Raw genomic sequence first — 12,500 nt, 5'->3', positions numbered from 1 at the left:
GTCATCCCCTCCTGCTTGAAAACTTCCATCATTCCTGTCCCCAAAAAGTCACACACATCCCACCTGAATGACTCCAGTCTTGTGGCTCTCACATCAGTCATCATGAAGTGCTTTGAGAGGCACATCAGAGAGTGCCTTCCTCAAACACTGGACCCCTACCGGTTTGCATACCGGGCTAACAAATCCACTGAGGACGCCATCAACACTGCTTTGCATGTTGTGCTGGGCCACCTGGAACAACAGCAGAGCTATGCCGGCATGCTCTTTGTGGACTACAGCTCGGCATTTAATGCAATCAGCCCAGACTGGACATTATTGGCCTCCCCACCCTCACACACACCTGGATTAAGGACTTTCTGACCAACAGACCCGAGACTGTGACGCTCTGCCCCTACACATCCTCAACCCAAATGCTGAGCACCGGTTCCCCTGAAGGATGCGAGCTGAGCCCTCTCCTGTACGCTCTCCTCACCTATGACTGCAGCTCGGCCCACGAAAACAACACCGTTAAATTTGTTGACGATACGACAGTAGTCAATCTGATCTCAAAAGGAGATGAGACAGCTTAGAGGGAGGAGGACCAGAGACTATCGGCTAGATGTGAGGACAATAAACTACAGCTCAACAGTGCAAAAATCAAGATTGTTATCTACTTCAGAAGGAACAAGACTGTAACGCCCTCCCATCTACATCAAAGTGGCCTTCTACCACTCGTCCATCAAGAGCCTGCTGACCTACTGTGTCTCCACCTGGTACAGCAGCTGCACTGAGGCAGACAGAGTGAGGCTCCAGAGGACAGTCAAAACAGCGCAGAGGATTATAGGCTGCCCTCTCCCCTCCCTGTCGGACATCTACACCACCCGGTGCGCATCAGCAGAGCTCTCAATATCGTCAAGGACAATACTCACCCGAACTCACACCTGTTTGACCTGTTGCCCTCTGGCAGGCGCTACAGGTGCATCAAATCAAAGACTAATAGACTGAAAAACAGTTTCTTCCCGAGAGCCATCACCATTCTGAACTCTCTCACACACACACACACACACACACACACACACGCACACACCCCCACACGCACACCCCCACACACACACACGCATGCACACCCCCACACACGCCCCCACGCACACGCACACACACACAAACGACCACCCTTACCTTGCAGAACAGCAACGTAATGTGTTTTTATTTATCCAATTTCGTATTATTTTCCATCTCAATATTTATTCTTTCATTTACCTAATTTATATATTCGATTAAATTATTGTTGTATTGCACTGAAGAGGGGAGCTCTCTAATCTCATTGCACACTGTACAATGACAAACGGCTTTCTGATTCTGATTTCTGATTCTGAAGTTCCAGGGAGTACAGATCTCTGATGACCTCTCCTGGACACACAATACCACAGCAGAGACAAAAAAGGTCCACCAGTGTCTGAGAGTCCTCATGAAATTCAACCTGGACAAGCTGCTGCTGCTGGCCTTCTACTACTCGTCCATTGAGAGCCTGCTGACTGACTGCGTAGCCACCTGGTACAGCAGCTGCATTGAGGCAGAGTGAAGCTCCAGAGGACAGTCATAACAGTGGAGAGGATTACTGGCTGCCCTATCCCCTCCTTGTCGGACATCTACACCACCCAGTGCCTCAGCAGAGGTCAAGATAATCAAATTATATAATATATATAATAATACAATACTCACCCAAGCTCACACCTCTTTCACTTTTTGCCCTCTGACAGGCAGTACATGTGCATCAAGACAAAGACTAACAGACTAAAAACAGTTTTTCCCAAGAGCCATCTCCATGCTGAACTCTCGCACTCAATTACCCTGACCTTGTAGAACTGCAACATATTGTGCTTTATTTATTTATTTATACGGAGTGCTTACAGCTGATCGCACATGTAAACAATGGGTCCGTAGCTCAGAGTTGTGTCTCCAAACACGGACGCGCAAAAAATAAGCACCAACCGCAGCAAAACTACCGCAAGTTGGATGTCCATTGCTGTGATGAGGTAAAATAAACAAACAAGTTAAAACAAGGTAAATACACACGAAGAAGGTTCAACAGTGAGCCAGAACTGCAGAAACAGGTAGCCACTGGCGCAGCGCCAGAAGCGTTAGAAATTTATTACCGTATCTTGGCGGCCCTAAGGCGCACTTTAAAGTCCCAAAATTTCCCCAAAACAAACGTTTTGCCTTGTAATGCAACGCGCCCATTGCATAGACCAGTGGTGGGCAAACTACGGCCCGGGGGCCACATGCAGCCCGGGAGACGTTTTAATCCGGCCCTCCAACCTTGAAAAAAATTTAATGAATAAACCTTGTGAATGTTTCATTTTCTAAATACTGTGGTTTTTCGAAGAAACATATTGTTGTAATGCTTTTGTTCAATTTCATTTAAAATGAAATTTTTTCTCCGATGAGGTGAGGGTACCAAAACACTCCATCCATCTCCTCATGGTCCGGCCCCTTTGACAAATTTTAGAACCCATTGTGGCCCGCCAATCAAAAAGTTTGCCCACCCCTGGTATAGACTGAGTAACTCTCTCGACCATTGGGTCTGATCCCCTTGGGCATTTCAGAGTGCATGTTAGCACACTCTGCTGGCCAAAGTCTTAGACATCTATGTATTGAATTAACTGTGACAAATACATTATGTGAATTCAATTTTTGGTAATGGTGCAGGGGAAAGCTGGACAAAAGGGCAGCTGTCCACGATGTCGTAGTCTGTCATCATTCATGCTATTGCAAGCAAGAAACATCGCAGGTTTAGACTGCCAAAAAATACATTTAAAAAAAAACAAAAAAACACACTGCCCAAAGGACACCCCTGATATCGCTCTAAACAGCCATGTGATTGGCTGAGGCTGACTGGCTCCAGAGAAGCCATTGCTGTAATCTTTTTGTGTTATTTTTATTTCTTTTGGGGATATGAATGGCATGAGAGATGCATCTTTGTTAATTTTATTTCTTTGTTTCATTGTTTGCTTGTATGCTGTTCAGAGATATTTTTGGTTTTGATTTGAAAATGTGACTCTAAGGAGTGTAATGACCAGTTACAACCCTCCCCAGACATTGTCGATTAGATGTGTTTCCATAACATCTCTCAATGGTCCAAGGTGCTGCTACTGGCAGAGATCCCTTATTCGCATGGGTGCTGGCTTGCTCGAGCTAGTATGCGCGAGCTAGCATGCGCCTCGTTGTGCGGCACACCCAGTCTAAGTATTAAATACAGAAATAGCACCCTCAACTGGTGCTGCTCCCTTAGATACAGCGCGTCTTTTGGCCGTAAAAATACGGTAGATTGTTCAGGTGGTCATATTGTTGTGGCTGGTAAGTTTGTATCAGAATGTATGATCTGGCCTCACCTTGTTGGAGATGCCAACCAAATCTGTTTGTTTGGCGTTTGCTTGTTGATGACATAGGTTCCATAGTGACCTCCCACCTTCACGGTCAGAACACCACTCTGCAGAAGAAAAGGTCATGTAAAATCTTGACTGTTTCTACGTTCCACTAAAATGTGCCTTAGAGTGCTGTCAAAGTTTTCGCTGTCTCATGAGGGGTCTTTGAAGGGAAACTCTGATAGATAGATGAGGTAGTTTAGATCAGGGGTGTGGACAGGTATACTGAAGTGGAATTGTGTTGGGGGCGACCAGACGGCTTCCAGTTGTTTTCATTTTTCATGTCGTTCATTCCCAGTCAACTCGTGGTAGTTCGCGTGTTTCGTCTGGTAGTGCCTCTTGGTATTCAATTTCTTTGAGCTGGAATAGGATTTGTTCACACTAGGACTACCAGCACTGTCATAGCTGGTCATTTGACCAGGAAGCGAGGGTGTGCCGGGGGATAAACCGAGCTATTGTTTTGTTAACAAGTATTAGATTAGGAGGAAGGTGAGAAAAGGCCACACCCAGGGCATTTGTTATGCAAAATTTATTGACCATAGTTTAGCCTAACTTGTAATTGTGAAATGTTCCCACTGTCTGAATCAAGCCTCATTCTCCCCCAACGCCCTGGATTTTTCATATATATTGTTTTACTTAATTTACAACCATAAAAAGATTCTCACTAATAATTAGTATATTTATTTTTATGTCATTTAGCCAACAATATAATAAGGTACATAATGTAAAATGTTTTTTTATTCACAGATGGGTATTTGTCAAATATGTATTTTCAAAACCGAGGGACTTGGCTTCCGCTGTCCGTCTTGTGATACAAGAGGAGTGTGCATATATATATATATATATATATATACATGTATATATATATATATATACATATATATATATATATATATATATACATATATATATATATATATATATATATATATACATACATATATATATATATATATATATATATACACATATATATATATATAAATATATAAAATGTATTTACATAAAGTCAAATGTTTCATAATCATACGTGCCTATCTTTTCCCTCTATATACTACAATAATTCCCAAAGCCACGGAACACTGACGCGACGTCTTGACAGGCCTCCCCCGACACACCCCTCCCTCCTTCGTCAAATGACAAGCCATGGCGGTGATGGGGGTTAGTCAAACGACCAGGTATGGCAGTTCTAGTGTTAAGCCATTAAAATCCATGGTTCACGCTACATACGAAAAATAGCCAGTAAAAGAATGTTTACATGCAACCTGGCCGTTAATTAAAGATGCTCCAGTAGAAGCAGTTGCCAAAAATGGGAAAAGACACCACCTTTGTAAAGGTGGGCCCCCAAGACTTCAGTGGCTAAGATCGAAGCCACTATCAAACAATGGGATCGACTAGCCAGACACTAAAACGAGACTAGAGCTGAAAACAGCTATAAAGGGCCCTAGCAGCTCATGCAACGTTGGGGTACAGGCACGTTGAGATGCTCACACGTTGGAATTGAAAAATCTAAATTATAATGTGGATCAAGTTAAAGTAATTAAAAATGGCGGACTACCTCTTAACTTTAGGATATGGCACCAAGAGACTTCTTTGTAGGTCTCTTTCTGTTGCAAATACAAAGAGATTTTTGTAGATGTAGGGGAAAACTTACAACACAGGCCTCTTTTTTTAAAGCTTTCTAGGGGGCGGTAGCGAGCCATCTTTTAAAAACTGTACAATTGAGTAAGTAATATTGATACATTTACCAGGCCTTGTGAAAAGTTTCATGAGTTTTAGTGCATCTTTATGTTATCAAAATCAGCATTGTTTTATTGGCAAATTGGATGCTACCATGGCAACAGCTTTTTTGCAAAAAAATTCCATTCATATTTTAACATCATGAAGGCCGGAACACTCTCCAGTGGAAATATGATGTGGGTCTGCATGGACAAAAACCTGCCAGAACAAAAATATTTAACAATAAAACAGGTACTTCCTTAAGCCAGTAGGTGGCACTACCACTACGATGAAAAGTAAGTTTGTCGATGTCTTCAGGTGTCAACTCTAATCAAGTGTGTGAAATTTTAACAATATAACGTGGATCACACTAAAGCTGCTTTTAAAAACCAGTGTATTGACGAATTGTGGCTATATGAGATTTTTTGAAGGTCTTGACCGGTTTCAAATACCACCAAATTTTCGTAGATATTGCTGAAATGTACAACTGTGGCTTATTTTTCAAAAATTTCCAGAGTGCACGAGCGAGCCATTTTTTAGACAATTGCATTATTAAACAAAAGATTTCAGCAGACCTGATTTGTCTGCAAGGTTTTGTGAGATTTTGTGCATATTTAGGCCGGCAAAATCAGCATAGTTTTAATGGCAAACTGTCCGTTGCCATAGCAACAGCTTTTCACAAATAAATAAATAACAAATATGGTATATTAAGATCAAGAAGGTCAACACACTTCTGAGCAATTATGAGTTCAACCTGGTTAACCTGAATGGAGAAAAAGATCCAATCCAATACAACGTTATTTATGTAGCGCATTACACAACAGTTGGAGCTGTTACACAGCACTTTCCATATGGTATAATATAAATTAGCAGGAAATTAGAACACAAATCAAAACACATATACAACAGATACCAAAAGAACAGAAGAGCAGTGACAGTCGGACATGTACACCACCCGGTGCCTCAGCAGAGCTCTCAAGATCACCCGAGTGTACACCTCTTCAACCTGTTGTCCTCTGGCAGGCGCGACAGGTGCATCAAGTCAAAGACTAAAAGGATGAAAAACAGTTTCTTACCGAGAGCCATCTCCATGCTGAACTCTCACACACAACTACCCTTACCATTTAAAACTGCAACATAAAGTGTTTTATTATTTATTTAATTTAACATTATTTGTATTTAATTAATTGATCTTTAATTACTTTAATTGAAATATTTAATCAAATTGTTATATTGCACGAGGGCGGTGACGATAATTCGATATTGATATGTATCACGATAGTTGGGTGATTGATATCAATAGAAAATGGTATCGATAGCTTATCGATTAAAAAAAAACAAAACAACAACAACGGAGCAGATTCGATCTATCACTGCCCAACTCGTCACAAACTCCCTCGCCGCTGAGCTAGCGTGACTCAAAACAAACAATAAAAATGGGTGGCAAAAGGTCGACTTACCGGCCGACTTGAGGAAACGTTCCTCAGTTCCATCACACGGGGGCTCCGGAGAAGAGAGGCAGGCTTGCTTAATCGTTAAGCCGATAACAAGCACCCTCCCTGGACACGCACGGGACGAAACGGACCGTAGCTCCAGCACACAAGAGCTCAGAGAAAGCGAGGCGGGCGTACGTAGCAGTTAAGCCGCTAACAAGCACCCTTGGCGGACACGCACTGAACAAAACGGCTTATAGCTCCAGCACACGAGAGCTCAGAGGAAGCGTGGCGGGCTTACGTAGCAGTTAAGCCGCTAACAAGCACCCACTGAGCCGCTAACAAGCACCCTCTGCGGACACGCGCGGGACGAAACGGCCCAAAGCTCCAGCACACGAGAGCTCAGAGGAAGCGAGGCGGCCGTACGTAGCAGTTGGGCCGCTAACAAACACCCTCCCCGGACACGCACGGGACGAAACAGCCCGTAGTTCTGTCGCAAGAGAGGCCGGCGTGCGTTTAACTTTTTTTCTAGTTCATTTTGAAGGTTAAATGTTACTTTTTAAAATAAGACAAATCGGAATTCAGCCCTTATACCTTTTTTATTTTCAATCGTAAAAAAATAAATAAATAAACAAATAAACAACAACAATTTGACATGTATCGATATCGACCAATATGATATACACGCGTCACAATATAGTTTTCAGCCATATCGCCCAGCCCTATATTGCACTGAAGAGGGGAGCTCTCCAAACTCATTGTACACTGAGTACAATCACAGGAAAGCACATTCTGATTCTGAACTTCCATCTTCTTTTCACTGAAATTCAAGAAATTAACTCATTAAATACCAGACATTTTCACTGGAGCAACCCGCTCAATCCCAGCGGTTTCCTGGATTTTGACTAATATTGCAAGGCTCACAGAATATTGTATTCTAATGCAATATAAACACGGACCACGCCAAAAGAAAGATGAGACTCTCTTCTTTCAACAGAAAAATAAAGTTTGTTTCTATCTTTTTCCATTCTTGAGCAATCGGCATTTGAAAATAGCTAGATTTCATGAAAACCCCAATCCCTGGGGAAAAAACTGAGAAAATGAGCTTTTTGTAAACTGATGCATTTCGACCATAATTTGAACTTTGACACTATTATTTATGGCTTTTATGACACCTCAAACATCTAAATAATGTGTGCCTTCTATAAAATAACAAAAAAAAGCGCAAAAAATATGTTTTTGATAACAAAATAAGTTTATTTGCACATAACATAAAACAACTGAACTGTTGAACTATGTACAAAAATGAAATACATCAGTGTCATACAAACTTTTTTTTTGTGTGATATAAAATAAAACAGTTGCCTTGATGCAAGGGCACACAACATACTTCACACCACATTCTTGTCTCACTCCGCTTGCCTTTGCGCAAACAGACCCGACACTTTCTTTGTGGTCTGGCTTTGCTGGTCCGTGGCAAATAGGCAAGCTTGTGTTTGTCCAAAGGCTGGGCAAGACAAATTGGTGGATCTGATTTGTAAGGGGCCCGAGTATTTTGTCCCTGACCCTCAGCACCCTCAACAGTTGCAGAAAGTCAGCTGGCTCCTCAGACTCCAGATGGGCAGCGGCATTCAGTGGCCCAGGGGTTGCTGTAAAGTAGATTTTCCTTGGTTGCCATCCAGTGTGACGCCATCCGGAACCACTGCTTCCTGATGCACAACCTGTAAATTACAGAAATATAAACAATTGGAAATAGATATTTATTGCTGCATTTTATTGCTGGCGTGTGAAGTTTCATATTATAATTCACCTTTCTTTACACCAACAAGACGAGGAGGAACTTTCTTGCCGCGGGATGCACAAACTGTGAATTTTAGAAAGTATGCATGATTACCACACCATTTAGTATTGTTGTTTCCTCGTCGTGGCTGAGTTACGCTCGCGTCTAACTGCACATTTACGCGACATATTCTGCCCGCAAGATGCATGATATGTACAATAAAAGCATGAGGGGTAAAACCACATGTTCAATGGTAACTTGCGAGCGCTTACCTCCTCGTTCGGGGGGATCTGGTGAGGATTCTCGGCTGCTTTCGCTGTTGTCCGAAGGCACATGTGCGACACCATCGCCGTGCTTCTCATCACTCGACTCCGGCGAGACAATTTGCGGGCGACGTCTGGCACGCGACGGTCCAGCACGCGATGGTCCGGCATGGCGACGGTCCCGCACGGGTTGGTCCGGCATGGCTGTCGTCCTCGTGGTCTGACGCCGCCGGCGATGCAGGCCACAAGGCACGCGCAGCCTCTATAGACGGCTGTTTGGTGTGACGACGACGATGTGTCATCCTCTCAACCAAAGCGTCTCCATCGCCTTGATGCTTTCGGGAAGCTTTTTTTTACAAAAAAGCATTCCTCGATCGTCAATTGCTTGGAAGATTTCATTGCTAATGCTACTGCTGCTAGTGCTGCCGATGCTGCTGCTAACCGCGCCGCTCTCCCCCAATTGTACCTCTGGCGCAGATTCAAGGCGGATCTTTTGCACCTCTGCCCCCTACTGGGTGATTTTTACATGATTCACAATGCGGACAAGGCTGATTCTCAGTCAGAGGTTGCATCAGACCCTTATGCACACTATGACGTAAAAAAGACAGGAAACGTACTTATACGTCTTTGGTAGAGGGCGCCATTGCTTTAAAAGACGTCTTTGTACGTCTAATGGAGTAAATGAGTTAAGTGACATCCAGATTTGGATTTCCTCTAGGCAGGACAAAAGTGGTCTCAAGGAGAACATGTTTTCTTTGCTCAGCGGGACATAGATCTGACTGTCATTTTCATAGCAATGGAAGGAAATTCCATGTTTTCGTAGGATGGAACCTCGGTGCAGCAAGTAATGAAAACAGCAAGGGCCCCAAAACAGAACCTCGTGGAACACCATACGACAAAGGGGCAGAGCAGGACTCGATGCAGCCTAGGCCAACACAAAAGGTCCTGCCAGTCAAATAGGATCCAAACCATTCTAAAGCACTACCACTAATGCCCTCCTGGTGCTGAAAACGAGCCAGAAGAATACTGTGGTCCACCGTGTCAAACACTGCAGTCAGATCACACTGTTAAAGAAGTTTTGTCATGTTATCATTTTTCAAAACTATGCTTACAGGTCAATAAAAGATCGCAGACACAGATGCTCCTCTTAAACAAGAAACCGATTGGGTTCACACTTAACAGAATTGTGAACCAAAGTTGCCTCACAGGTCAACGGAAAGTCACAGACACAGATGTTTGTTCCTCTTAAACAGCAAACCATTTGGGTTCACACTTAACAGAAGTGAGAACCAAAGTTTTCCTGTAAGCAAAACCCGTTAGAATAAGAAGCGTGTGGATGGGTGTGAAAGTAAAAGTGTCATGTTTTCCATTCTGTAAGAATCTGCATATTCAAATCTGATTTGCTGGGCGTAAATAAAAAGCCACACGGGAGGGCTTTCTTTTTCGCTATCTCTCTGGGCTTTCTCACTGAGAGGTTTGGGGGACTGCTCCTCGCGAGTGAAGTGAAGACAATCTTGGCTGGTTGATTCACTTGTACAATTCTAAGGCTTGTCTGGTTGTTTTGCAGAAACTTCTCTGACACACAAATTGTCTCCAGTGTGGAATTGAGTGGCGCTAAGTTCCTCTGTGTTTGTGTATATCAAGTTCCGTCAAACTTGTCTAAATTGCCTTCTTGTTAAAACATCGAATGTAGCCTAACTCATTTACTGCCATTGATGGCAAAAGACGTCAAAAATTATTATTATTTTTTTTTACTCGGCTGGTCGGGAAAGAGTAAATAATGACTTAATGCAGTTATCTGTCTCTATCGTAACACCTGTCCTCAGGTTACGTCGAACTCGACCTGCGATGTTTTGACTTCCGTGCCTTGTCTGACATTTTAGGTTCACACTGCATGAAAATGCTACCCAGATCGGATTTTTTGCCCGTATGCGACTTGCATGTTTTTTTTGTTTTGTTTGTTTGTTTTTAATGACAGTTTGAATGGACTTGGGCCACTTTCATATGTGGTCCTAGATTGGATACGTCAGGGGTTTTTTGGAAAGTAACTGCAGCCAAACAGCCAGGTTGCACTTATTGACGTCATTAAGAGTCCAAAATACGTTGTTTGTGACATGCGTGTCACAGGGGACGCAAGCGCAAGTTCTCATTTGTAATGCAATACAATACAACACAAACATTTATAAAGTGTATTTCACAACAGCTGAAGCTGTAACAAAGCGCATCTCATATGTAATGTAAACGCTTACACAAAAACTTTTTTCACATTATGGCCCCACTTCTCAGTAGCATTGGTAAGTAGAATATGTTATATTTTATTTTAACAAATATGAAGAGTATAAAATGTGTATTTGTATATTTATTTAGAGATTTAGGGAGTATTAAAGGGTAAATTCTGATTTACACAGGAATTCAAATTACATCGCCTGCATAGGAACGGAACTCGTCCGTAAATTGAGGACTGTAGTAGTTTTCACAATTGAGCAGGGTCGGACTGAGACATAAGAGATTGGCCACTAACACCAGTGAGATTGTTTGAGATGAACGAATTTCATTGTTTTTCTGGTCTATCTGGGCGGTTACATTTTCACCAATTATTACAATACATCAGTGTGTAGTGGTTGTTTTTTCTCCATGTACAATATACATAATAGATAGCATAGATACTCAGGAACAATGGCCCGCGTCAATTTGAATATGAGACTGACTTACAGTCATGATGGTGCAGTCACTACACTGTAGTGGGACACGCGCCTGACTTACCTGCAGGCAGCGTGGGATCAGTTCTCACTCACCGACGGCGTCTGTGTGTGCCCTATGACTGGCTGACAGCCAGTTCAGGGTGTAGTCCGCCTTTCCCTGAAGTAAATTGGTATAGGCAACAGGCTTACCCTGTACAGGATAAGCGGTGTTGACAATGACTACACGAGTGACTTACAGAGAACACAACATCGTAGTCTGGTCCAGTGAAAGGTTCATCCATCAAGTCTTCAAAGTAATCAGCCAGCGCATCTAGCGTCTCGTCTGCCAGCTTCTCATAGGCTGCCTCTGACAACACGCTGGGAAACAGATTTAGAAAATCAGTGGTGCTGACACTTGTCACCAAATATACAATACAATACAACTTTACATATTGTCTTATGGTTACTTTTTGTCCTGAGATGGGTGCTCTTCTAGTCGTGAAGCTGACAGGTGGATAATTCTCCTACACCTTTCAGTATCAAGTGTTAATGCAAACAACTGTGACAGAAAGGAGTAAATTCAGTTGATAGATGTCTTTGATTTGTTATGCATCACATTGTATTTCCTTTAAGCATGTAAAAGCAGATTTCACAGTTGTAAATAAGTGCTGTGTAGACGTACCAATGAATTGAAGGAATTGTTTTTTTGTCTTTTTATTGCAGACTCAGGGTCCAAAAGCAAAAAGCCCAATACACAGCATACAGAAGTCAAATATATACAAATATACACACAGACCAAGATAAAAATACTGAAAAGGATCATATAAAAGACAACAGCACCAATATTTCCAGAAGTGAGGATGGTATTGTGTAGCACTTAAGATGCTGTTTGATAAGTGAGCAATTGTTTCATTATTTGAGTCAATTAGACGGCAGATAAATTTATACATCAGCTTACGGACTCCGGCTTGCAGGAGGTATGCAACAATTCACTCAAGCCCCGATTTGAATCGATTTTTGATTTTCAGTTCCCGATTTTAGAATTAGAATTAGAAATCCCTTAATTGTCTTTGTACTCAAGAGTGCAACGAGATTGATTCGATATGTTATTTATTTTTTTTAATTGCTGCCACACTTGTCTCTGTACGCTTGTGTGGTGCTGCAGTGATCCACAAATACAAATTGATGTTTCGTGCAAGCATGAAAATGTTTAGTGCATT

General features: G+C 42.4%; 1 protein-coding gene across 12 annotated transcripts in view; it reads right to left on the bottom strand.

Annotated features, from left to right (window-relative positions):
* Positions 1-12,500, bottom strand: part of fxn (frataxin) — a 61,025-nt gene that overhangs the window by 23,118 nt on the left and 25,407 nt on the right. For 3 of the 12 annotated variants that reach the window (XR_015844692.1, XM_088303461.1, XM_088303468.1), the window contains 5 exons: positions 11,748-11,839; positions 11,538-11,658; positions 8,609-11,458; positions 8,367-8,420; positions 7,791-8,277 (listed from right to left, as the gene is read on the bottom strand). Coding sequence is in view for 10 of the 12 variants with exons in the window: in XM_088303461.1 (XP_088159587.1) it covers positions 7,850-8,277; positions 8,367-8,420; positions 8,609-8,801 (675 nt within the window). In the remaining 2 variants the exon portion in view is untranslated. Of the gene's footprint in view, positions 1-3,371; positions 3,470-7,790; positions 8,278-8,366; positions 8,421-8,608; positions 11,459-11,537; positions 11,659-11,747; positions 11,840-12,500 lie in introns of those variants that run through there. The other 9 variants (XM_088303515.1, XM_088303497.1, XM_088303506.1 and 6 more) reach the window with 7 other exon arrangements.

The sequence above is a fragment of the Idiotropiscis lumnitzeri genome, chromosome 1 (genome assembly GCF_059441095.1).
Source record: "Idiotropiscis lumnitzeri isolate Australia: NSW breed Sydney's pygmy pipehorse chromosome 1, RoL_Ilum_1.0, whole genome shotgun sequence".
Lineage (NCBI taxonomy): Eukaryota > Metazoa > Chordata > Actinopteri > Syngnathiformes > Syngnathidae > Idiotropiscis > Idiotropiscis lumnitzeri.
This window is presented reverse-complemented; position numbering and strand designations above follow the sequence as displayed.